This window comes from Phycodurus eques, unplaced genomic scaffold (genome assembly GCF_024500275.1).
Source record: "Phycodurus eques isolate BA_2022a unplaced genomic scaffold, UOR_Pequ_1.1 contig_25, whole genome shotgun sequence".
NCBI classification, from domain to species: domain Eukaryota; kingdom Metazoa; phylum Chordata; class Actinopteri; order Syngnathiformes; family Syngnathidae; genus Phycodurus; species Phycodurus eques.
In genome coordinates this window covers 325,326-348,633 of record NW_026904022.1, presented here as the reverse complement: position 1 = coordinate 348,633, position 23,308 = coordinate 325,326, and the positions used below count along the sequence as shown (strand labels likewise).

Below are 23,308 nucleotides of genomic sequence, written 5' to 3'. Positions count from 1 at the left end.
AACATGATTTGCAAATCATTGTACTGGTTTTATGCTTAACATCCCAACTTCATTGGAATTGGGGTTGTAACTGAATAATTACAGGCTTACCGATTAACCATGGTAGCCACATTTCAGCACCTTTTAAAAATACAATGCTCAATGACTCAGTACCCAAGTACCAAGAATGATACAATGACAATTGTGTAAATGATGCAGAGGGGTCAAGCAATTTAAAGTAACACAGTAGTGCGGTAATTCTGATAGACAAAAGCTGTGGAAATGGTACAAATAGTCCTCAAGCACTTGAAATTGTCTCATCGTGGGGTGATACTGCTTAACAACAGTTATGCAAATAACGCAGTGTGATAACGCTACAAAAATGAATACTGTAATAATGTCACAACAGAGACTAAAGCACTCCTCGCTTGAAGTCTCGGCGCCCTTTGCACAATGGTCATTGCACTGGAATATTGTAATATTAGTCATTCGAACTGCTCTTAGTGCTAGAGAACTCTGAATCTTTTTGCACAATTATCAAAAAAAAAAAAAAGACTGTACCGGCATTACCAGATAACTAGCAACCCTTTATTGCTCAGTGACAGTTTTTTGTCAATGTCTTTATGTCTCAAACTGTTCTCTATCAATTGACTGTCTGTTGTCGTACAAGAGCGGTTCCAACTACCGGAGACAAATTCCTTGTGTGTTTTTTGGACGTATTTGGCAAATAAAGATGATTCTGATTCTGAGAGGTGGAAAATTGGCAAAATAATGGAAAGCGGTCACTATTTCTACTGGCAAGGGGGAAGAAGCTATTGGAATGTTTGCTGGTTTTAGCATGCATTTTTTGATCGCGCCTACCTGAGGGAAGGAGTTAGAAATGGTGGTGACCAGGATATGGTGAGAGAGAGAAGAGAATTTTCCATGACCTTGTCTTGGTTCTTGCAGCAGAGTGAGTAGTGGAGTACTGATCAGCAGTCCTAACTGTCCATTGCAGACTGATTCAGTGACTGGTGTACAGGACTGTCTCAACAGCTTCTGTGGCAGGCCTTGCTTCCGCAAATGAATTGATGTTGGCCGCCCACTTCATGTCCTGAGAAACTGTAATTCCCACTAACTGAAAGGTCTTAATGGTTGACACATGGCAGTTGGACAGTGGGAGGGGCATCAAAATGGCCCAGCAGAGGGTGTACTTCCTGCCGCTCCTGAGGAAGCACAACCTACCATGGGAGCTGTTGAGGCAGTTCTACACAGCAGTCATCGAATCAGTCCTGTGTTCATACATCACAGCCTGGTTTGGTGCTGCCACAAAACAGGACAAACTCTGACTGCAACGGACAATCAGGACTGCCGGAAAAATCATTGGTACCCCCCTACCCACGCTTGAGGAGTTGCTCGCCACCAGAACTAAGACAAGAGCATGCAAAATCTTCTTGGACACTCCACATCCTGGTCACCACCTCTTCCAGCTCCTTCCCTCAGGTAGGCGCTATCGATCAATGCAAACTAAAAAAGCAGACATTTCAACAGCTTCTTCCCCCTTGCCATTAAATTGCTAGAGGCGAAGTGACTCTCCATTGTGTCTTTTTATGTTTTCATGTCTCAAAGTATTTTTTTGTTAAAATGGCTGTCTATTGTCTTACTAAAGTGGCTCCAACAACTGGAGACAAATTCCTTGTGTGTTTTTGACAAACGTGGCTACTAGGATTCTGATTCAAGACTTTTTGATAGCTTACTGCTTTTCACTTCCTTCCACCGTCACCCACGCGGGTACGCACAGACTCAAAAACACACAAGGAATTTGTCTCCGGAAGTTGGAGCCGCTCTAGTACAACAACAACGAATCCTTTTGAGACATAAAAACATAAAAAAAACAGTCACTGAGCAATAAAAGGTTACCAGTAATGTGGTAGCTGTTTAACTAGCTGTGTGAGTGACTATTGGCAGCCGCGCATCATGGGTTAAACCAGCACTCTGGCTTCACCAAAGCACTCCGGACAACGTTGAAAGCTCACACTTTTCTAAGAAAATAATATTGAAGATAAGTTCTTCAGTGGGTATGGTCCGAACAGCCACACACAGTCAGTCCTTCCCCCTTCTTATCATGTCGCTTTTCAACTGACCCGCTCCTGAGTAAATAATTAACCCACAATGCATTGTGCGCTTGACATGGAAGTATAACTCTGTTGATATTGTGGAAATAAGCACGTAACAACAATCACACTTTTTAGTGAGTAAAATAACAAAAATAGCGACGCAACAGTGAAGCCGTGCATTTCACTTTCATTTACTGCGCCTTCACTGTGGACTGTATGATAACAAATGACTTCCCACTCGTTTTCCATTTTATGTAAGGTTAGACAGTGGCTTGCCAATCTAGGAACTTGCTAATGGTTGTTTGTTTATATGTGTCATGCGATTGGCTGGCGACCAGTTCAGGGTGTACCCCTCCTCCCGCCCGCAGTTAGGTGGGATAGGCTCCAGCACGCCCGTGACCCTAGTGAGAATAAGTGGTGTGGTAAATGGATGGATGGAATTCTTCAAATGTTTATTGAAAATGCAGCCGCACATAAAAGGCCTTTAGGGGACGGACAGACGGACAGAATGGACAAGGTGAATGAGGGTGCGAACCACAGCAGAACAATACAATCGTTAGTCTAGCTATTTGACCACAAGTAACGTTACAATAGTCAAATTGTGTTCTTATTTGTGGATTGGGGGGGGGCGACACCCTGTAAGGTCATGCAACAAATAACTAATAGGACAACATGAGAGAGGACAGAGACGTGCAGGACAGGACAGGATGTGGGAAATGAGCAAGGCAGTGCTACTCATGAGTGGTGTGGTGGGTGCTTTTATCGTGTCAAAACACCTCTAAGGACCTGCGAGTTGATATCGTAATACAACTTGTAATGTTGTTAGTTGTCCCAGCATAAACTAAAAAACTTCAAGCCTATTACAGCGTGTCCTTGGAACGTATTTGTTAATGAACACCATACGTGTGTACGGAGTTGCTGAGTCGGCACATTGAGGTTGGCTGAGCCCGGCCCCCTCCAGCCGCAAGGAGGGGGCCAAGCCAGCAAATCCATCCCACGGGGGACTCAGCCAGGGGGACGCCACCCACTCCCCAGGACCCAGGGCGGTCCCCCAGCCCCACTGAAGTCCCAAAGGGAGGGGCACGGATTCCAGACCACCACCCCACACGCCCAGTGCCCCTCACCCATCACGCCACACCGCTGCCACCACCTCTACCACCCCCGGCAAACATGTGGGCCTCAACCACCAACAGAGCCCAACGCAGGAGGCAGCTGCCACCCAAAAAAAGGTCACAGTCCGCCAAAAGCGAGCGCATCCTATGCAGCTGCGAGCAATGACGGACGAGAGCGTGCGCGAGAGAGAGAGAGAGAGAGAGGGGAGAAGAAGGCGGGGATCCAAGGTGGGGGACGGGGGTACAGCATCTCCCCGCGGCCTGGCAGCCGAAGGGGCGGGGCAGGCCCAGGAGTCCAGCCAAGAGAAATGGGAAGACCCACCACCACCCTATCACTATGGTTACCATGTCCCCGACTGGCAACCGTTATCCCTGTACCGTCATCGTGTGTGGTGGGGTGCATGGGGGAGACTGGTGGGGGTGGGGCGAGACGATCACGGGGCAATGATGACCCACAACCGTCACCCCCACCCAGGCCAACCAGCTCCCCTACAGGATGTGTGAATTGGTGGTGCATTAAAAATCTGCAGTGGAAGGCCATGACGGGCCAGAGAGCGGACCGGAGTGCAGCATCCTCCCCAGCCCGACATTGCCCTCCCCCCACTGACGGGTGCATGATGCATTAAAACTCAAGGACCGGCAGGGCAGAGAAGGGGGGCGACCAGACTGCAGACCAGCACTGATGTGCCGGGACCCGACCCGGCGTCAGCCCCATCATGCCTCGTGCATCCCTCCAGGGGACATTGAATGAGTTGTGAATGTGCCCAATGTGTGAAATTTGTATCGTGTGAGTGTGTGAAGTACGAGGCAAGACTTCTGCGGGCCCGGCCCAACAAACAGATCAGTCGTAAATTTCCGTCATGTAAACCGTGAATCGGAATGGAGCTGCGCAGCGCTCTATCTTGACGTAATCAGTGGTGACGTCAATCCCAACTACTCTGCTAAATAGACGACAGCCCTCCGTCTTGACAAATAAAATCACGTCGATCTGCGCAGGGGCAGGGTGGCAATTGGGAATTTCTTGTGTGCTCATTTAGTTACAGTATTGTGTCCACCTGTTCCCGTCAACCTTCTACCTTGTGTCGACCAATCAGCTCCCGCCGGCCACCCAGCTCGCGACCGCAACCTGACATCCTCCCCTAGGCCAACTCAGACAGATTAGACCACAGGCAATACACAGTTATCAGTAACTTGCACTTCATGTAGTTTTTCTCAGAAAAGTTCTGTCCCTGTTCACATCTAAATCTAACAGTCAACCACATTTACAGACATTTGACATTTTTCCCTCCAAGTTCCAAATCCTTGACTTTAATTCTTTGCTCTTTCTCAAACAACTTTCTTTTTCCCTCAACCTATTTCTTTAGTCGTTGTAACTGTTTTGTACTCAGGCTCCCTGTTGCTGGGGAACCACATTCATTTATCCACATCTCCACGCAATTCACAGACCTCTCACCATATTCTCCTCAAATAATAGGCGACGTGTACACTGGTGATTTGTCCGTACTCTTTTTTTTTTTTCTTGCTCTCCCCAATGCCCATTTCACCTGTTATCGGAATCGCTTCTTTTTCTACAACATTCAAACGTCTTCTTAATTGTTGGGGACCCTTACCCCTGATTGTCGGACTCTAACCTGAGGACCTAAACTCCTAACTGTCGAACCTGGGGAGCCGAACCCCAAACTGTTGAACCTGGGGACCCAAACCCCTAACCCCCGTCGGATTTGAACTTCAGGACTTTAATCCAGGACTTTAACCTAGCCTTTAATCCGGACCTAAGGTCTCAGACTTTCCCAATGGAATGTGGAGAGAGAAATGACCAATTACCTCTTATTACAAAGGCAAGATTGCTTCAAACACAGTACATTACTTTCCGCCATGTGAAATCAGAAATGGTTGAATTATTTTACCGTAGTTCTTTACCTTGAGGATCTCGAGGTGACAGTCAGTTGTTCAGGGGCCGGCCAGTCCCCCCGTCCAAATGCCTCGGGTAAGGGGCAAGACTTGGATGATCGGTCTCCGTCCGGTCCCTCGTTTGAGAGTCAATCCTGAGGTTCCACTTCTGACAACAAGTTTGTTTTGGAAATTAAATCAGGAAACAATCTTGTCTTTTGTAATCGTAATATCTTTGCAAAGAGAGAGAGTCAAGAGAGGTTACAGTTGCTTCACATCTCTGAAGACCACAAAAAATTTCACAGCCCTGTAACATAATTCTTCTTATTCTTAGGATTGTTATTATCAGCAGCAACAGCATGAGGGGATGAAGGTCACTCGCAGAGGTCTTATTGAGGGACTAGGTGACCCCAGTCATGGTGGCATTGAGAAGGAGGAGGAAGAAGATGTTGGTGGTCTTATAAGGGGAGAAGGAAGAGAATGGAACAGGAAGCAGCAATAACCAGACAGGTAGAAATGCAGGGTGTCTGGCTGCTGTACTGGGTAGGCAGTTGTATTCTGCAGAGTACAAATATGATGAAACCTATAATCACGGTCACCACTCATTGGTTGGAATTAAACTCGGTCACGCCGGGGGTCTCTCCATCTCAAATTACTGTGCTGAATTTTGGTCCTCGTACGTCCCTGGATGTGGACATATCACACGGCTGTCCCCAATGTTCCCAATCTGAATAGCTCACGTCACAATGAAACTGTTGACGAGAGATCTTAAATTGGAGTGATTTCAATCGGAATGACGAAAAAGTCTCAATGTAAACCCTGCTTTTGCTTTTGTTTCTGGGCACGTTTCAATAACTGTTACACCTCACCTTCAACGCCCCCCCCCACCCCCCCCCCCCCCCCCCAACCCCCTTCCCCCACCCCTACGGAAAGGTTTGTTGCCAAAGAGCTTCTTTTGCATTTGAAATGGCCTACTATAACCAAGATCCCTCACTGCATCGTTGGCTTCGTGGCCATTGGCTGTTTTAAATGGTCTCTGTGCCTAAAAATGAGTAATCCACGTTGTCATTGGACGCTTTGTTCCGAAGAGATTATCGTCTCGGGGCCTCCGTGATCCAACACTGCGCATGCACAGGAAGTGAAAATTGTGGAGGAGGAAAACAAAGGAAGTTACGCGGCTTTGGCGCATTGCAGTTCTTGTCAAAATAAAATGCGTACTTTGATTATTTCTCATTCAAATGCCAAAATTATTATTCGAGATTTACTTTATCAAGCAAAATCACGAATGAACATAATCGACGCACCATTCTTTCATAGCACAAATAAAACATGAAGAGAATGTAAAAAAATAAAGTATAATTACTGCATGCCGGGATACACAGAGTCGCAATATAATGTTATATTTGTGCCTTTAAGGGGTGTGGCCCAGAGGAACACATCAGGAACATCGGCATTTTCACACTGCACCTGTTTTTATTTTTTGCGGCGTTCACTGCAGGGCATGGACGATGGTGGCCCAGTGCAAGCATATTTGGCACTGGTCGCAAAGTGCCGCCTGATGACTCTTCGCACTACTTTGGATGTAAAGCCTCGGCTTTACTTATGAGGAGAAGGAGAAGGCGGAGACGTGATACAAAAGCATTTGTGGCTATGCTATATAAAATGCTAAAATCACACATTCTGCTGCTTTCAACCGACCGGGTGTATTCAACACGGTGGAGATCGACTGTTCTGTCTTCTTTCCCATCTCATGGTATATTTATTTGTCTTGTGTCTCAGAGCTCTGGACACTGGGATTTGTTTTGATTTCGTCCATGTTCTCCATACCGTTTACGACACGAATTCACCAAACTCGAAATATTACTCACCGCCACCTCTCCTTTTGGCTGTGCTGCATTTTTTAATACGGGCCCATCTAATGCAGTGGTGCTGCAGCAGCAAACGTCCACATTACGTACCGTCACACGGCATTTGAAGGAACCTGAATTTTATAATCACCTATTGACTCTCGACGTTCAATGCGTGTTCGTTTTCGTATTGCGTGCCAAGGCCTTCAGTCTTTGTGTTAGCGTCTGGACTTGAGTTTTGGCCTACTGTTGCTGCTTGCATTGTAAATTTGTATTTTTGTGGTACTGTACTCTTCAATAAATGGCTGGAAGTGTAACTGTTCCACTTGGCTGGCGTCATATCTGAAGTGTGCTCGTATCTCAAATTTTTACAAAAATCTGACCGAGCAGTGGCTCATAACTTGAAAAACTACATACTGTACATTCAAGCACTCGTAAGTCAAGATACTAAGGTGTCGTTGTAATTATAATGCATTCTATTGTCTTCTGACCATAAGAAGCAGATAATGTGATACATTTTCATCTGGCAAAATATTTTTTATTGTTACTATTTTCTACACGAAAGTAAAATACACGTGCAAGAAGTCATTGATAAATTTGAAAAGGCAATCTCTTCCTCACATTGCTTTTTCAGCCTTAGCAGCAGAGAAGGATGGTACACCAGTGTTCAAGTTCCCACGGTGGCGAGTTAAAGGAAAGCCCATCCCAGAGGTCGTCGAGGCCTACATGGCAGTGGATGCTGAGATCAATGTTATGCCTTTCTGCTCTCAGTTCATCCCCATGAATATCATTGATTATCCCAAGCATGGCTCCATCATTTACCACCCCTCCATCCTTCCCCTGCACAGAGGAGCCTCAGCCATCAACTGGTAAGGAGTCGCTCGGGACGATTGGGTGGTTGTAGATGACCCTTTTCACGTAATGTCGGTGCACTCGATCTCGGAGTCTTTTCTTCCTGCATCCTTTTCAACCAATGAATCATGTAACAAAGACACAAATACGAGATGTAAAATATTACAAAAAGGGTGAGTGTGTGTGTGTGCGTGCGTGTCTAAAAAAGGTCAACAAATGCCTTTTTTCCGATATGAATTTAAGGAAAAAAAAAACAGTCAAAATAATCTAATCAAATAGGGTAACTCAAATGATCAGTGCTTTATCCTCCCAGGGCTGACCCCCGAAACAAGGCTCACGAGGAGTAATATTTGCAGTGGCCGGCCTCAAATGTACATGAAGACTAAGTTTGAAGACAAATGGCATGCTACTATGATATATCGAGTTTCTACTTCCTGCTATGATATCAAAACAACAACCCAGCCTTCTGCTGTAAAAATAATATTCATGTAAGACCATGCATGCACGATCTCATGCTGAAAAATACCGTGTATACACTGGAGCCTCGTTTTAACGGCGCCCAGTTTGAAGGATATCAGAAGTAACTGACCGTCTGATCAGTACATTGACAAAAATAGTTTTCATCCATCGATCCATTTTCTTCCACTTATCTGAGGTCGGGTCGACCTCTACTAATGGCTTTAGCAGGGAAGCCCAGACCTCCCTCTCCCCAGCCACTTCATCCAGCTCTTCCGGGGGGATCCGGAGGTGTTCCCAGGCCAGCTGGGAGACATCGTCTCCAGCGTGTCCCGGGTCGTCACCGGAGTCTCCGCCTGGTGGGATGTGCCCGGAACACCTCACCAGGGAGGCGCCCAGGAGGCATCCTATTCAGATGCCCGAGCCACCTCATCTGGCTCCCCTCAATGCGGAGGAGCAGTGGCTCGACTCTGAGTCCCTGCCAGATGACTAAGCTTCTCACCCTATCTCTCAGGGAAAGCCCAGACACCCTGCGGAGGAAACTCATTTCGGCTGCTTGTATCTGGGATTTTGTTCTTTTGGTCATGAACCGCATCTCGTGACCACAGGTGAGGGTAGGATCGTAGATCAACCGTTTAATTGAGAGCTTCGCTTTTCAGCTTTGCTCCTTCTTCACCACAACGGACAGGTACAAAGTCTGCATCACTCCTGACGCTGCACTGATCCGCCTGTCAATCTCCCGTTCCATTCTTCCCTCACTCGTGAACAAGACCCCAGGATACTTAAACCCAGAGAGGGCGCTCTACGCTTTTCCAACTAAGGACCATGGTCTCAGATTTGGAGGTGCTGCTTTTCATCCCAACCGCTGCACACTTGGCTGCGAACCGCTCCAGTGAGAGTTGGAGATCACAGTTTGATGAAGCCAACAGAACCACATCGTCTGCAAAAAGCAGAGATGCAATACTGAGGCCACCAAACTGTACCCTCTCTACCCCTCCGGTGCGTCACGAAATTATGTCCATAAAAGTTATGAAAAGAATCGGTGACAAAGGGCAGCCTTGGCGGAGTCCAAACCTCACCAGAAATGAATCTGACATACTGCCGGCAATGCGAACCAAACTCTGACACCGGTCGTACAGGGACTGAAAAGCAGTTCAGTACCCCATACTCCCGAAGAACCCCCACACACGACTCTCCGAAGGACATGTTCGAACGCCTTCTCCAAGTCCACAAAACACATACAGGCTGGTTGGACAAACTCCCATGCACCCTTGAGGACCCTGCCGAGGGTGTAGATTTGGTCCACTGTTTCACAGCCAGGACGAAAGCCACACTGCTCCTCCTGAATCCAAGAGTCGACTTCCCGACGGACCCTCCTCTCCGGCAAGGAGTGTGATCCGCCTGTAGTTGAAACCCACCCTCTGGTTCCCCTTCTTAAAAGGGGGGACCACCACCCCAGTCTGCCAATCCAGAGACATTGTCCCCGATGTCCACACGATGTTGCAGATTCTAGATATTTGAACACAAGTAACATTACAACAGTTATTTGTAGATTGAGGGGTGAGAGGGTGACACCCAGTGAGGACATGCACGAATGAACACGATATCACACGCATGTGAGTGAACTGGTGTATGGAGTTGCTTATCCGGCACATCGAGGAAGGGTGCAAATGTGTGTAAAACTCCAACCCCCCCCACCCCCCCACTACCACCAAAGGCATCGAGAACCGACTGGAACCGGGACCAATGGGTGTTGATCAGCTGACAGCTCCGCCCCTCTCTACACTCGAGCGCCCTCGGCATGCGGCCACAAGTCCAATGACAGGACCACAAAGTCGATCATTGAACTGCGGCCTTGGGTGTCCTGGTGCCAAGTGACGCCACATGGTGTTTGTTATGGACAATCCGTGATGAGCACAGAAGCCCAATAACAGAACACTGCTCAAGTTCTGATTGGGGGAGGGGGTGATTCCTTGGTGTGGGGGGGGGGGGTGATTCCTCCCAAATACGCCCTTCCATGTCTCATTGTCATTGCCCACCTATGTGCATTCAAGTCCCCCAGCAGAACGATGGATTCCCCAGCAGGAGCGCTCTCCAGCACGCCCTCAGAGGACTCCAAAAAGGGTGGGTGGGTCAACTGCTGTTTGGTGCACAGGGCCAAACAACAGTCAGGACCCGTCCCCCCAACCAAAGGCAGAGGGAGGCTGCCCTCTTGTCCACCGGGGTGAACCCCAACGTACAGGTGCCGAGCCGGGGGGGCAATAAGTATACCAACACCTCTCGCCGCCTCTCACCGTGGGCAACTCCAGAGTGGAAGAGAGTCCAAACCCTCTCGAGATGACTGGTACCACAGCCCAAGCCGCGAGTGGAGACGAGCCTGACTATATCTGTTCGGAACTTCTGGATCTCACACACCAGCTCGGGATCCTTTCCTGCCAGAGAGGTGACGTTGCACATCCCTAGAGCCAGCTTCTGTAGCCGGGGATCAGATCGCCCAGGTCCCTGCCTTCAGCCACCCCGTTGCTCACACTGCACCTGACCCCTATGGGCCTTCCCACATGTGGTGAGCCCATGGGAAGGGGGACCCACGTTACCCTTTTGGGCCCCATGGGTGCAGGCCCGGCCACCAGGGACTCTCCTTTGAACCCCACCTCCAGGCCTAACTCCAGAGGGGGGCCTCGGTGACCCACGTCCTGGCAAGGGAAAATTGAGTCCATTGTTTGTGGTCATCATCAGGGTGTCTTTGAGCCTTGATTTGTCTGGTCCCTCACCTCAGACCGGTTTGTCATGGGTGACTTAGCTCCTAGAATTACTGTTTAGATGTTTCTTAAATCTGATTTCATATATAAATCGGAATAGACCTTAGTCTCAATCAGTAAACTTTACTAATGAAGTAGCAAAGTCATAATTACACTAAATATTCAAATGAAAAATGCTTCTAGGCCTTAAATGTAAAATAATCAAATTAAAAATGTATCAAAAAAAGTTACTTGTGTTGTTCAAAGGGGCAAAAATTCGCAATCTAGTTTGGCCCCCATTAGTAACCACAAACATCAGAGTTCGAGACCATCGTAAACACGACCCCATGTTCAGAGAAAGCACAGGTATGGAGTCCAGTTTAAAATATTCTAACGGTAGTAGACCCTTGGCAAGACAAGTCACTACAATGCCATGGAAAATAAGCTAAAATGTTGGTATCTTGCTTGAAGTCATTAACTAAAACGGTTTCTAATTTACATACCGTAAGAATGGTGCTTGAAAACACAACAACTAAAATTAAACCAACGAGTCAAAGGAACAGTATAAAAGTAAACTATAAAAAGTATACCAAAAAAAGAGAAGCCAACCTCTCAATCAATCAGTTTTAAAGAGCAGTTTGTTTTATTTTTTGGGTATTTCTCTTTATATCATCAGGTCCTTGATCCATGGTGATAAGAAAGCTGGCTTCACAGTATTTTGGGCTGATGATGGTCTGGATACCGGACCAATCCTGCTGCAGCGGGAGTGTGTTGTTGAACCCAATGACACTGTGGATACACTCTACAACCGTTTCCTCTTTCCAGAAGGCATCAAGGCAATGGTAACCATTAAAAGGTCATCGTGGTCATTCTGTTCCCGCTGTCAAGTTGACAAAAGCCTGATTCAGGACCGAGGTCCGCCATTTGAAGCTACCCGCCCTATAAAAGATTTATTGCTTACATGAGTTCCATCCGGGTACTCTACTACTGTTTGGCTAATTGAAGGCTCTAAATTGTCCATAGGTGTGATAGGGAAATGTAGTTTGTTTAAATGTACCCTACTATCGATTGGCTACCAGTCCAGGGCGTGCCCCGCCTCCTGCCCAAAGTCAGCTAGGATAAGTTCCAGCTGACCCCGAACCCTAATAAATACAAGCAGCATAGAAAAATGGAAATTCAAAACTGACATTATCTCAGGACACTTGCATGGAACTCGAACTAAAACCGCACTCCTCGCACTTTAAAAAAACAACAACAACTGAACCACACATGAGCAAGCATTAGGCAACAGAGCCAAGTAAAACGTAAGAGAGCCGTCATTTCACATTACCCCCCTATCTCTACCACAGGTCCATCACTTGACGGGATGGTTTTGATCTAATATCCCTAATTACCTGTCAATGGTTGCCTTTGTTCTTTAATGCCTTAGTCAGGGAGGGGCATTGCAGGTGAGGGGCACATAATTGTGTGTTCATAGACATCCATCGCTTCATAGAATAATATGTTCCAACCCACTTCTGTCCTGTAGCCATGGGCAACTGGACACTTTTGGATCTTGTGAAGGATGTCCCAACTCGTGAAACATATGAAGCTCTGACAGCAGGTTTTGACCGTTCTTCTGACTTCGTCTTTTGGCTCTTCCTCACATTTATATTGCTCTACTTGGCCATGAGGAGGAGGCCTCCCCTCTTCTTTCTCCAGCTGACGTTTCTTCACTGTAGGAGTTTTGCTCTCCCATCAGGAACGTATTTCATCACCTGAATGTCAAAGTCCGAACTCTCCCCTCCAACTGAGTCAAAAGTATGTATTAGTACTGCGAAAGTATGCAGAAATCTATATGAATAATGAATAAGTTATGAATAAGTCAAATTAATGCAATTTTCTTTCCCACATTCTTAGTTTATTTCATTTTAAAATTATTTTTCTAAATTTGCTCAAAAATAAATACTGTGAGGTTTAAAATGACAATGATTTGCATTATATCAGTAATGCATAATACGGCAAACATTTGCGGCAGCCTTTTGGCGCCATGATTGTGAAAGTGACAAGTCACTGCACTTCAAGAAACGCCTACATCTGTCGGCCAATCAGATGACAGTTACTGGAAACACAAGTAAAAGTATACGTTGAAAAGTGTAGTGCTCTAGTAGGTTGGTGATGATGATGAATTAATGAATGAAAACTGCAACCCCAATTCCAATGAAGTTGGGACGTTGTGTTAAACATAAATAAAAACAATACAATCATTTGCAAATCATGTTCAACCTATATTTCATTGAATACACTACAAAGACAAGCTATCTAATGTTCAAACTGATTAACTTTATTGTTTTTAGCAAATAATCATGAACTTAGAATTTTATGGCTGCAACACGTTCCAAAAAAGCTGGCACAGGGTCATGTTTACCACGGAGTTACATCACCTTTTCTTTTAACAGCATTCAATCAACGTTTGGGAACTGAGGACACTAATTGTTGAAGCTTTGTAGGTGGAATTCTTTCCCATTCTTGCTTGATATACAGCTACAGCTGTTCAACAGTCTGGGGTCTCCGTTGTCCTAGTTTACGCTTCATAATGCGCCACACATTTTTCATGGGAGACAGGTCTGGACTGCAGGCAGGCCAGTCGAGTACCCGCACTCTTTTACGACGAAGCCACGCTGTTGTAACGTGCAGAATGTGGTTTGGCATTGTCTTGCTGAAATAATCAGGGGTGTCCATGAAAAAGATGTGGCTTGGATGGCAACATATGTGTCTCCAAAACCTGTATCTACCTTTCAGCATGAATGGTGCCTTCACAGATGTGTAAGTTACCCATGCCATTGGCACTAACACAGCCCCATACCATCACAGATGCTGGCTTTTGAACTTTGCATCGATAACAGTCGATGGTTCTTTTCCTTTTTAGCTCGGAGGACACGACGTCTACAATTTCCAAAAACAATTTGAAATGTGGACTCCTCTGACCACAGAACACTTTTTTGCATCAGTCCATCTAAGGTGAGCTCGGGTCCAGAGAAGCCGGCAGTGTTTCGGGGTGTTGTTGATAAATGGCTTTTGCTTTGCATAGTAGTTTCAAGTTGCACTTCCGGATGGAGCGCCGAACTGTATTTACTGACATTGGTTTTCTGAAGTGTTCCTGAGCCCATGTGGTGATATCCTTTACACATGGATGTCGGTTTTTGATGCAGCGCCGTCAATGTCTTTCTGTCTCCACGGGCATTCAATGTTGGTTTTCGGCCTTTCTGCTTACATGCAGTGATTTCTCCAGATTCTCTGAACCTTTTGATGATATTATGGACCGTAGATGATGAAATCCCTAAATTCTTTGCAATTGTCCGTTGAGGAACATTGTCCTTAAACTGTTCGACTATTTTCTCACGCACTTGTTCACAAAGAGGTGAACCTCTCCCCATCTTTGTTTGTGAATGACTGAGCAATTCAGGGAAGCTCCTTTTCTACCCAATCATGGCACCGACTTGTTCCCAATGAGCTTGTTCACCTGTGGGATGTTCCAAACAGGTGTTTGATGAGCATTCCTCAACTTTCTCAGTCTTTTTGCCAGCTGTGCCATCTTTTTTGGAACGTGTTGCAGCCATAAAATTCTAAGTTCATGATTAGTTGCTACAAACAATCAGTTTGAACATGGAATATCTTGTATTTGTAGTGTATTCAATTAAATAGAGGTTGAACATGATTTGCAAATCATTGTATTCTGTTTTTGTTTATGTTTAACGTCCCAACTTCATTGGAATTGGGGTTGTCCATTTTAAAACTATAAATACTGTTACTACTGTTATACTGTTGCTACAAATGACAGCACATGCAGTGCCAGCTTCAAGCAAAATTTTGCTTGGCTCAGAGACAAGACCCTTTCAAGTGACATACAGTATTTTGCATGTGCAACAACTTGTCGGAAAGGAAAATAACTTAAGTCTTGCTCTCAGATTTAAAAAAAAAGCCTCTGTGGAGTGGTCAGTCAGAGTCCTGTCCTCAAACTGGCCATGCAGGCCATTTTTGCCTCATCTCTTTGTTATGGTGGAGTCATGAACACTTACCTTAACTGAGGCAAATGAGGCCTGCAGTTCTTTGGATGTCGTTGGGGGGTCTTTTGTGACCTCTTGAATGAGTTGTCACTGCGCTTTTAAGGTAATTTTGGTCGGCTGTCCACTCCTGGGAAGGTTCACCACTGTTCTGTTTTTGCCATTTGTGGACAATGGCTCTCACTCTCCAGGTGCTGGTCATATAATTAGAATATCATGGAAATATCACTGCTAAACTTAAGCAGCTTCGCCAAGCTAAGGAGGATGCATATCAGAGCAGGGACAGGGCCCTGTATCATCGAGCTAGAAACCAGCTGACGAAAGAAATTAACATTGCAAAGAGGAACTATGCAGCAAAGTTGGAAAAACAGTTTGGCTCAAACGACTCTAAATCAGTCTGGCATGCATTCCAATCGCTGACTAATTACAAGCGACGATCCCCCCAAGCTGAGAACAATAGCACACTAGCCAACGACTTGAATACCTTCTACTGCAGATTTGAAAAGGACAGTTTGAACGTCTCGTGCTGGACCACCTCAAGAGCGTCACAGGTCCCCTGCTGGACCCCCTGCAGTTTGCCTACTGAGCGAACAGGTCTGCGGATGATGCAGTCAACATGGGACTGCACTTCATCCTAAAACACCTCGACAGTGCAGGGACCTACGCGAGGATCCTGTTCGTGGAGTTCAGCTCAGCGTTCAACACCATCATCCCTGAACTCCTTTCATCCAAGCTTCTCCAGCTCAGCGTCTCACCTGCCATCTGCCAGTGGATTTACAGCCTCCTGACGGGCAGGACACAGGCAGGTGAGGCTGGGAGAGACCACCTCATCCACACGCAGCATCAGCACTGGGGCGCCCCAAGGTTGTGTCCTCTCTCCGCTGCTCTTCTCTCTCTACACGAACGACTGCACCTCAGCGAACCCGACTGTCAAACTCCTGAAGTTTGCAGATGACACCACTGTCGTCGGCCTCATCGAGGACGGTGACGAGTCTGCATATCGACAGGAAGCGGAGCGGCCGGAGCTGCGGTGCGGCCGACACAACCTGGAGCTGAACACGCTCGAGACGGTAGAGATGATCGTGGACTTCAGGAGGCATCCTTCGCCACAGCTTCCCCTCACGTTGTCCAGCTGCCTTGTGTCAACCGTCGAGACCTTCAAGTTCCTGGGAATTACAGTCTCTCAGGACCTGAAGTGGGCGACCAGCATCAACTCCGTCCTCAAAAAGGCCCAGCAGAGGATGTACTTCCTGCGGCTTCTGAGAAAGCACGGCCTGTCACCGGAACTGCTGAGACAGTTCTACACAGCGGTCATCGAATCAGTTCTGCGTTCTTCCATCACAGTCTGGTTTGGTGCTGCTACAAAAAAGGACAAACTCCGACTGCAACGGACAATCAAAACTGCTGAAAGGATTGTCGGTACCCCCCTACCCACCCTTGAGGACAAGGGCGTGCAAAATCCTCTCGGACCCTCCGCACCCCGGTCACCAGCTCTTCCAGCTCCTTCCCTCAGGTAGCCGCTACCGATCAATACAAACTAGAACTAGTAGACATTCCAACAGCTTCTTCCCTCTTGCGATCAACGTCTTAAACACCTAACCTACAATTCCATTGCAACATGCTGGCAATTTTTTTATTTGAGTTCGTTGTCACATTTCTGTGGGGCCAATTATGTATTACTCGTGCACTCGCTGTAGTAGTCTCGCCACGCTGCACTATTTGCATATCTGTTGTTGACCAATACTGGCCACTCATGCCAGAGTAGCATCTGCTCCATTTGCACACTGACTGAGGAGTATCTGCAACATTTGCACAACCAACATTGTCCCAGATGATCGCACTACTCGTCACTTTAAACCGCATACACACGCAGAAGTCTCGGCGCCCTTTGCGCAATGGTCATTGCACCGGAATATTGCAATATTAGTCATTCGAACTGCTCTAAGTGCTCGAGGACTCTGCATCTTTTTGCAGAATTGTCAAAAAAAAAAAAAAAACTGTACCGGCATTACCAGATAACTAACAACCCTTTACTGCTCAGTGACTGTTTTTTTTTGTCAATGTCTTTCTGTCTCCAAAGTGTTCTGTAAATAGACTGTCTGTTGTCGTACTAGAGCGGCTCCAACTACTGGAGACAAATTCCTTGTGTGTTTTTTGGACATATTTGGCAAATAAAGATGATTCTGATTCTGATTCTGAACTTCCGAGGTCCTAACTCCAAGCTCCTCTGTTTACATGCTAGCTCCTCCCACCAGAAATTTCATCGAGGAGCGAGGATATTGACAGAGGCGTGAGGCAGGAATGTTTTAGGGAAATAATACAATCGTTCCGCCATGACATCATTTCATGGAGACGTCTACTAAAGATTATGTCATCTCACTGACATGTCACAAAGGAAACGTTTGCATGGCTAAATTATTACTATCACCACAAATGCGTGACTAAATTATTACTATCAACACAAACGTCCACCTTATGCTTATTATACTAAGTTTCTCCCACTGGGCCTCACATCGAGGATGCGTGAAACCGTGAAGGCCGGATGGTTGTTGATAACACGGGGGAGCGGAGGTGGTACGGCCGGAGGACTCAGGGCGCAGGTTGAGACAGGCTTGAGCAATGACACGTGGAAGGTCGGATTAATTTTTAGAGACTGCAGGAGCTGGAGTTGGACGGACGTGGGATTAATTATCTTAGTGATGGGAAATGGACCGATAAAGTGTGGAGTGAGTTTGCGGGATTCCGTTTGGAGGGGAGGTCATGGGAGAAAAGCCAAACGGTCTGACCCACCTTGTACTCATGCGCAGAGGAACGATGAAGGTCCACGAGCCGTTTATTTTTTTCCGCAGATCTGACCAAGGCCGCCCTGACGTCCTTCCATATGGACTGGACCCTTTTCAAGTGATCCCTCACCACGGGAACCTCCACCGCATGGTCTTGTTCCTTAAATAACGGAGGTTGGAAACCGTAGCAGGCCATGAATGGAGACATACCGGTGGCTGAGCTGGTGAGGGAGTTGTGGGCGTAATCAATCCAAGGAAAGAATGAGCTCCAGGATGTGGGGTTGCGTGCGGCAATGCAGCAAAGGGCTGATTCCAGGGATTGATTTGCCCTCTCCGTCTGGCTGTTGGTCTGTGGATGGTACCCGGAAGACAAGCTGGCTGCTGTGCCCACCGCCTTGCACAATTCCGTCCAAACCAGGGAGGAGAACTGGGGACCACGGTCCGAGACGATGTCGATGGGGATACCGTGGAGTTTGAAGACTTGGAGAACAAGGAGGTTAGCCGTTTGAAAAGCAGGGGGTGACTTGGTCAGGGGGTATGTAATGGGCGTATTTAGAAAATTGATCGACAATAGTGAAAATGATTGTGTTACATTCAGAAGGGGGCAGGCCGGTAATGAACTCCCCAGCGATGTGGGACCAGCTGGAGGAAGGTGTGAAGCCTTCCCTCGGACACAGACGGAGCAAGCTTGGACGAATTCCCGGGTGTACGAATAGACGGTTTGGAGGTCCAGTCTTGGGGTCAGGGTGAGTCTTTTGAGTGCGTTTGACTATCCGTTCAATATTCCATGTGGCAGCACCAACAAAGCAGGAGGAAGGGAGGATGGAGGGGGATGAGTATATGCAGGATAAGGCGTCGGGTTTGGTGTTGCGGGATCCAGGTCGGAAGGTGAGGCTGAAATTAAATTGGCTCAGAAAGAGGTCCTAGGGAGCTTGTCGGGGGTTAAGGCGTTTGGCAGAACGGAGGTAGGCGAGGTTCTTGTGATCAGTCCAGATGAAAAAGGGTAATTTAGTCCCCTCCAGCGAGTGCCTCCATTCCTCCAATGGCCAAATAATGGCCAGCAGCTCTCGGTTGCCAACGTCGTAATTCCCCTCGTCCCCTTGGCAGGGGACAGGCGACAGTAAAAAAGATGCAGGGATGAAGTTTCTGGGACGTGGGGTCCCGCTGCGAGAGGGCGGCCCCTGCCCCAGAGTCCGTGGCGTCAACCTCCACCATGAACTGGAGGGAGGGGTCGGGGTGGTGTAGGATGGTAGCCATTGTGAAAAGGGTTTTGAGTTGGCTGAAAGCTTGGGATGCTCCCGGGGTCCACTGAAAGGAGAAGCTGGTGGATGTAAGGCTTGTGAGGGAAATTGCAAACCTTGCTGTACTTGCGGATGAAGCGGCGGTAGAAGTTGGCGAATCCAATGAAGCGTTGTAGTTCTTTCTGGGTGGTAGGAATGGGCCAGTCAATGATCGCTTGGATTTTGGCAGGATTGGGGTTGCAACTGACCTTTGGCAATAATGTTGCTGAGAAAATGTGCGGAGGAAAGGTGGATTTTGCATTTTTCTGGTTTGACGTACAGACGGTTTTCGAAGCGGCGTTAGGTATACATGATTGCAGTGTTCTACGGGGGAGCGAGAGAAAATGAGGATGTTGTCCACGTAAACAAAAACATGTCACGGAGAACATCATTGATGAATACTTGGAAGACTGCGGGGGCGTTGGCTAATCCGAATGGCATGACTAATATTCAAAGTGTCCAAGAGGGGTATTGAAAGCGGTCTTCCATTCATCCCCCTCTCTAATACGGATGAGGTGGTAGGCGTTTCGTAGGTCCAATTTGGTGACTATTTGGGCATCGCACAGGGGTTCAAATGACAGGTCAATGACAGTGGTGATTTGCTTTTAATGGTGATGTCATTGAGTCCACGGTAGTCTATGCAGGGGCGGAGAGGGGTGTCTTTTTTCTCTACAAAGAAAAATCCGCCCCCTACCGGAGACAAAGCAGGGCGAATTAGTCCAGAAGCCAGAGAATCACGGATGTAATCCTCTATTGCTTTTTTCTCCTGGTGGGAGAGATTGAAGAGACTGCTGGAGGGAAGAGGGGCTCCTGGCAGGAGATTTATTGCACAGTCGTAAGGGCGGTGGGGGGATAGAGAAATGGCCAGGTCTTCGCTGAACACTGGGGAGAGATCATGATATTCTTCGGGGACTCAGGAGAGGTCGACTGGTGTGGCAGATGGTGGGGGTTTGCAGGAGGGCGTTATAGCAGAGTACAGGTAGTGAGAATGGCAGTGAGCGCTCCACCGAGTGATGGATAAGTGCATCCATGGATGGCGGGGTTATGTATTTTGAGCCAGGGAATTCTGAGGACTAATGGGGTCTCAGGGGAAGGGATGACAAAAAGACTGATGTTCTTGCGCTGATTTCCGGAAATCAGTAAGGTAGGCGGCACTGTTTGGTGGGTGACAGGTGATACTCGGCCATCCAGGGCTGTGACTTTCTTGGGAGCAGGGAGTGCTTGGAGATGAGTTGGAGCTGACGTGCTATACCTTCGTAAATAAAGTTATCGTCTGCACCGGAGTATATAAGGGCTACAATGGGTGTGTTGTGAGTGGAACCTAGAATGCAAGCAGAAACGGACAGACGGGAGGGAGAGCTAGAGGAGGCCAATGCCAAAGCACATTCTGCACATGTTACAACAGCGTGGCTTCGTCGTAAAAGAGTGCGGGTACTCGACTGGCCTGCCTGCAGTCCAGACCTGTCTCTAATTGAAAGTGTGTGACGCATTATGAAGCGTAAAATACGACAACGGAGACCCCGGAATGTTGAACAACTGAAGCTGTACAGCAAGCACGAATGGGAAAGAATTCCACCGACAAAGCTTCAACAATTGGTGTCCTCAGTTCCCAAACGTTGATTGAATGTTGTTCAAAGAAAAGGTGATGAAACACCGTGGTAAGAATGATCCTGTCCCAGCTTTTTTGGGACGTGTTGCAGCCATGAAATTCTAAGTTAATGATTAGTTTCCAAAAGAGTTTATCAGTTTGAACATGAAATATCTTGTCTTTGTAGTGTATTCAATTAAATATAGGTTGAACATCCATCCATTTTCTGAGCCGCTTATCCTCACAGGGTGAACATGATTTACAAATCATTGTATTCTGTTTTTACTTATGTTTAATGCAACGCCCCAACTTCATTGGATTTGGGGTTGTATGTAAGGAAGTATGAATCTCACTTTTTATTATTTATTGTTAGTCTATTTTGAATGCCTTTTAACATAAATTGTCTTGAATTTTGAACTGTATTCAACCATTAACCATTTTAATGTGAATTACTTTTTCATCTTTGGAACTCTTTATTGGGAATATTTTAATAAAGTGACATTTTCACACAAATTATGAAGTGTGGGCAATCAAATTTACTAAATGTTTGCATTGAGTTATGTCAAGTTAAAAACTATGCAATTTTTACATCGCTTAATTTACCCAGTGATTCCACAATAAATGTTCATTTCATAATTTATCAAAAGACAAGCTCAAATTACAAACCCCACAGATGTGCTCAACATACAAGTACAATCACATATTTTACATATAATAATTTCACCACATTTCAAGAAATCAGGGATGTTAACAAATAGAACAATTAACAATCCACGCGTATTTAGGCAACCAGCTCGACGATAGCGCTCACACAAACAATAATTTAACTGCTAGTCTCTGATCACAGTCTATTACCGGCTGCCTCTACGGCGTTTGTCGATGGATTTGTTTTGCATGGGTTTCAGTATTCCGACGACGAGGGAAGCGTCTTTCTGCCCGTCGCTAGCTGATGCTTAACTTGAATTAATTACACCTGCGACGTGCGCCGTCTTTTGAGAGTTCAGGCAGCAGCTCTAGTTATGATATTTCATTGTATTTACTGTAGTTTATTGTCGTTCTTCCGCCATTTTTGGAGTCCTATGAGAGTTGAATCTGTTGAACTTCCGTTTGACTTTGCAAGGACTGAGTCTGTGGTATTTGGATAAACATCAGCGTAATCGAGGATGGGAAATAACAGTGGTGAAATGATTCTTTTCCTTACTTGAAATGAAAAATGATTGATCAGAAGCCAGACAGCTATAAATTCTTTTACAAATATAATTAGTACGAGGCCTAAAAATAAACTCAAGGTCAATCCAAAGATCAAGGTTTTTACAGTGAAAACATTAACTCTCTCCAGCTGAGTTATATCCCTAAAATTAATAAACAACTGAGTGTGATAGACGATATTTTTGTACCAAATACCACAATTTTTTTTTTTTTTTTAACAAGCCTGTTGTTATTGATCCAGTGTTAGAAAGTAATAAAGTTATGTCGCAGGTTTCCAGCGGCTGATATAAGACAACCCAATCCAAGTCAAGTAGAACAAATAAGCTCAGAAATGAAGTCGAGTGATATCAAGAGATAATTGACAAAAACATTGTTTTTCAAAGATCCCGAATAATGGCTCTGCTGTATTGGGACACTACTGGAGTTAGAAGGGTGACTATGGCAACCTTCACACTGCAGGGCACGTTGCCCAATTCCGATTTTTTTTTCATGTCGTCGTTCCGATGACAAAAACAAATGCAACTTCTACTGTTGACGGAAAGAGTCCGTGACATCACATGCACAAAACAGGACATCACATTGGGCATGTGCACCAACGCAAGGCGCCATGTTTATGGAAGTAAATATGCCCCATCACAAAGGTCTATTCATTTTCTAGGAATTTGCGCAACCGGAGCCAATATTTTTTTCTATTTATCAGTTCTAAATCATCTGCTCGGCATTTCTGCTCTTCGTCCACCATTGCTTTTGTAGCCTGCCTGTTTTGTTGAACCATTTAGAGTCTTCAATTAACCTAGCATGCATGTTTTTGGGATGTTGGAGGAAACCGGAGTGCCTGGAGAAAACCCACGCAGGCATGGGGAGAACATGCAAACTCCACACAGGCGGGACCAGCATTTGAACCCTGGTCGTCAGAACTGTTAGGCAAATGTGCTCAGCAGTCGTCCACCATGCCGCTTTCTCACCCACATCTTTAAGAAAATGATTCTTCATTCACAATATATAACGCCAAGGCAAAGCATCCCACAAGTCATTTTATCTTCACTGAATAGATGTTTCTTAGTTTGTTTGTTTCTTTCATTATAAAAGTACAACATTCAAGGCACATTTGTCTTGAAAGTTTGGCTGGACTCCCAATTTTCAAAGCTTTAAGCAATTGAGAGTTGTGGTTTACATGCACGGCAAGTCAGTGGAAGAGGACTTTTTTGAAATTGCGCCTTTTCTGTGTGGCATTTACAAGTTCACCCTAGGCTTCTCTCCAAGATCCCGATGTCCAAAAACAAGCTTTTTTTCCCCTCCTGTATGTGCAGTATAATGAACAGCAAAGTGTCTGTAAGTGTATCATGAGTGCGCTTTTCTCTTTGTGTTACCATTGTCATTGACTGGTGTGCTGTCCAGGGTAGACCCAGGTTAACTGTGATTGTAACCCTTTAAA

At 46.3% G+C, this 23,308-nt stretch overlaps 1 protein-coding gene across 2 annotated transcripts in view; it reads left to right on the top strand.

Moving 5' to 3' along the window:
• Positions 1 to 23,308, top strand: part of LOC133398182 (mitochondrial 10-formyltetrahydrofolate dehydrogenase-like) — a 97,795-nt gene that overhangs the window by 17,091 nt on the left and 57,396 nt on the right. Inside the window, exons 3-4 of one of the 2 annotated variants that reach the window (XM_061669762.1) lie at positions 7,559 to 7,793; positions 11,647 to 11,812. The exons of the other annotated variant lie outside the window; for it this stretch is intronic. Of the exons in view, the coding sequence (XP_061525746.1) occupies positions 7,559 to 7,793; positions 11,647 to 11,812 (401 nt within the window). The remainder of the gene's footprint in view (positions 1 to 7,558; positions 7,794 to 11,646; positions 11,813 to 23,308) is intronic. 2 annotated transcript variants of the gene reach the window in all.